This window comes from Atta cephalotes (assembly GCF_000143395.1).
Source record: "Atta cephalotes unplaced genomic scaffold scaffold00018, whole genome shotgun sequence".
Lineage (NCBI taxonomy): Eukaryota > Metazoa > Arthropoda > Insecta > Hymenoptera > Formicidae > Atta > Atta cephalotes.
In genome coordinates this window covers 3815351-3818380 of record NW_012130082.1, presented here as the reverse complement: position 1 = coordinate 3818380, position 3030 = coordinate 3815351, and the positions used below count along the sequence as shown (strand labels likewise).

The window sequence follows — 3030 nt, the reverse complement described above, 5'->3', positions numbered from 1 at the left end:
ACCAGTTTTTTACAATAAAGCCTCGAATTTCGGAAAAAAAACGGCGGAAGCAAAATTGTACACCTAATACTATAATGAGAATAAATATATTCATGATTAAATCTACATCATATAGTAAATATAATTAAGAAAAGAAATAATATATAGTTAAGAAAAGAAATAATAAAAAAGAAAGATAAAAAGATTCCAAAACGAGACATAAGACATCTTAAAGGACATCTTTTTTTTTTAAAGCCGTCTCAAAGACATCTTTAAGGCCGATATTCATAGTTGGTTCTTATTTTAAGACCGTTTTAAGTAATGTCTTAAGTCACTAAGGCAGCCCTCTGATTGGTTCATGACATCTTAAGACGGTCTTAAATATAAGATTTGACTATGAATACCAGCTAAGACGTCTTATGTCTTGATTTTGATTTTTTTGTTGATAGATTTGTTTGTGTGTTGAGGATTTGTACTATACATTTATGTATATGATATATACCGATTGAAATGATAAAGGTAAAATAACGACAGATATTCTTTTTAGTTCATTAATTCTTTTCGATATATATTCGATATATTTTTGCCTTTTTGTATTACAATTACATCTGGTAAGATGTACGTTGGTTCCATAGTTCTGTCGTAAGGTCTCATATCCTCGCGATGGTGGATTCCGTATTTCGTACTCGGTCTCTTGGTACGCCAGCCGAGGGTGTCAAGGATCAGTATGCAGACGGCAAAGCGGCAAAAGTTTGGGAGGTCTTCATTGGTGACAAGAATCAACGTACACAGAACTATCGGGATTTCCTGGTGGGTCTGTTGCGGCAAAAGGGATGTTATCGAATATTGGATGTTGCTTGCGGTACTGGCGTTGATTCCATAATGCTGCTGGAAGAGGGTTTTGAAGTCGTCAGCGTTGATGCATCTGATAAAATGCTTAAGTATGCGTTAAAATCCAGATGGAATCGTAGAAAGGAGCCTGCCTTCGATAATTGGGGTGAGCAAGTTGGATATTTAATATTTCGATAAGATCGAATTATTAAATTTTTTGGCTAAAGACAATTAGAAAAAAATTAAAGGAAGATAAAACGGAAAGATATTCTCTGAAGATAATTCAAGCGATAATAAAGTTACATTAGATCGAGGCATTTAATTGATTCAATTTAAGCTTTAAGACATATAGAATTGTTGTCTAATGCCGCTAAACATGAATCAACATTACATTACAATATTATGATATACAAGCAATCAATGTTATAAATTCTCACTCAACAATGTAAATGTGTAGTATGACACATTATATATTGCAGTTATATTACTGAGAAAACTGTATTGATGTAATATTACTATTAGTTTGTTCAGCGGATTGTTTCTAGTGCATTGGAAATAATTAACATGATAAAATAACTCGTTTTTAAAATAAAATACTGAATAACTATGTCAAAACTTAAATTATCTAATTCGTCTTCCTATAAAACTCAAAATAACATGATATAAGACTTGCCTTGATGTAAGAATGTGCGTTTATAATCGTTATATATATCGATAAAAGTTGTTATTGCTAACATATGCAGAATCTGATTACTATTACTATATAATTACGCGAGATTATTGTGAAATTGAAACCAGATAAAGTTCAAAATACAATAATTGCATATCATTCCAAAACAGTAACTGTTTGTTCGTTATAACGAATTGCTTTATCAGTAATAAAAGTACAAAAAGGATCTTTATCAGCAAAGGTCAAGGTTTTCGTTTTTTACTTTCTAGCCTTTGACCTTATGATTTCAATGTGATTGAAAACATAAATAATTTACATATTTTATTTACAATAGAGTTTCAATAAAATTGAAACAAATAATTATATTATCAAACATATATCAAAAATATATTATATAATAATTATCAAACATACTTTAATTATTTTTAAACTATTGAAAAATACCTTCCCTATAAAATCCTTTAAAAAAGTCCAAGAAAATAAAGCAAAGATTTTCTCATATATATGTTATTATAAAAAAATTCTTTAAGTCTGGCAAGAAATATACCTTTGCAATTATTATTATCTTAATCTTTTGGATTATAACAGTGATCGAAGAAGCGAATTGGCTAACTCTATTCAACGATATTAGCCATCTTATTGGAGAAGGTTTTGATGCCGTTATATGTTTGGGAAATAGTTTTGCCCACATGCCTGATACTTTCGATGATCAGAGAGAGCAGAGGTATTAAATTCATCATATAGATCGTATCAGATTAGATTAGCTTAATGCAGAATATTTTATTCTTAATTTTTATTATTTATAAAATATATATTTTGTTGTTCTTAGACAAGCCTTAGCGAATTTTGAACGTTGTGTAAAGCCGGGAGGCTTATTGCTCATCGATCACAGAAATTATGATTATATAATCAAAACCGGCCAAACTCCTTCAAAATGCATATATTATAATGTAAGTGTAAAAACAAGTGTAATTATTTATTATTGTATTAGAGACACATAGTGATTCAGAAAAGTCTTAAGATCATTTATTTCAATTTGTTACTCTAATTTATTTAACTTGTCATATCTGAATAATTGTAAAATTTTCTCTTGTCATTTAAGAAAATTTTGGACTAAAAATTATCAATTTTTCATATCGCAGAGTCAGCATATGACGGATATCAAGACATCAGTACTCTTTGTTTCTGGAAAACCGAAAATCGTTACTATGGATTACATTGTCACTTTGGACGAGGAGAACAAAGATCCCGAGTATATCAGCGAGTTTAGATTATCGTATTATCCTCACAGATTGACAGTTTTTCGCGACATGTTGACCGAAATATTCAGCGACAGGGCGAAACACACTATTTACAGTGACTTTAAACCGCTCAATCAGATTGAGAATCCCGGATTTTATATCCATGTTGTGGAGAAACATTATTAAAATAGAACGTAAACAGTCGATGTAAATCACACGATATTCGTTTTTAAATAGTATCAACAATTTTTAAGAACAAACATTCTGTTATATTAAGACTGACATATATATTCAATTGATATTCAGTAG

The 3030-nt window shown here is 29.9% G+C and overlaps 1 protein-coding gene across 1 annotated transcript; it reads left to right on the top strand.

Moving 5' to 3' along the window:
• The first annotated feature begins 642 nt into the window (after positions 1-642).
• Positions 643-2907, top strand: LOC105618894 (glycine N-methyltransferase). Its single transcript, XM_012200424.1, has 4 exons — positions 643-976; positions 2069-2204; positions 2310-2430; positions 2623-2907. The coding sequence occupies exons 1-4, from the start codon at positions 643-645 to the stop codon at positions 2905-2907; spliced, it is 876 nt and encodes a 291-aa protein (XP_012055814.1).
• The last annotated feature ends 123 nt before the right edge of the window (positions 2908-3030 follow it).

What these genes read in the sequence shown, in the direction of transcription:
- LOC105618894 (XM_012200424.1), top strand. Translation starts at nt 643, where the DNA reads ATGGTGGATTCCGTATTTCGTACTCGGTCTCTTGGTACGCCAGCCGAG. An exon ending in GCCTGCCTTCGATAATTGGG is followed by an intron (nt 977 to 2,068) that starts GTGAGCAAGTTG and finishes GGATTATAACAG; the next exon opens with TGATCGAAGAAGCGAATTGG. An exon ending in GATGATCAGAGAGAGCAGAG is followed by an intron (nt 2,205 to 2,309) that starts GTATTAAATTCA and finishes TGTTGTTCTTAG; the next exon opens with ACAAGCCTTAGCGAATTTTG.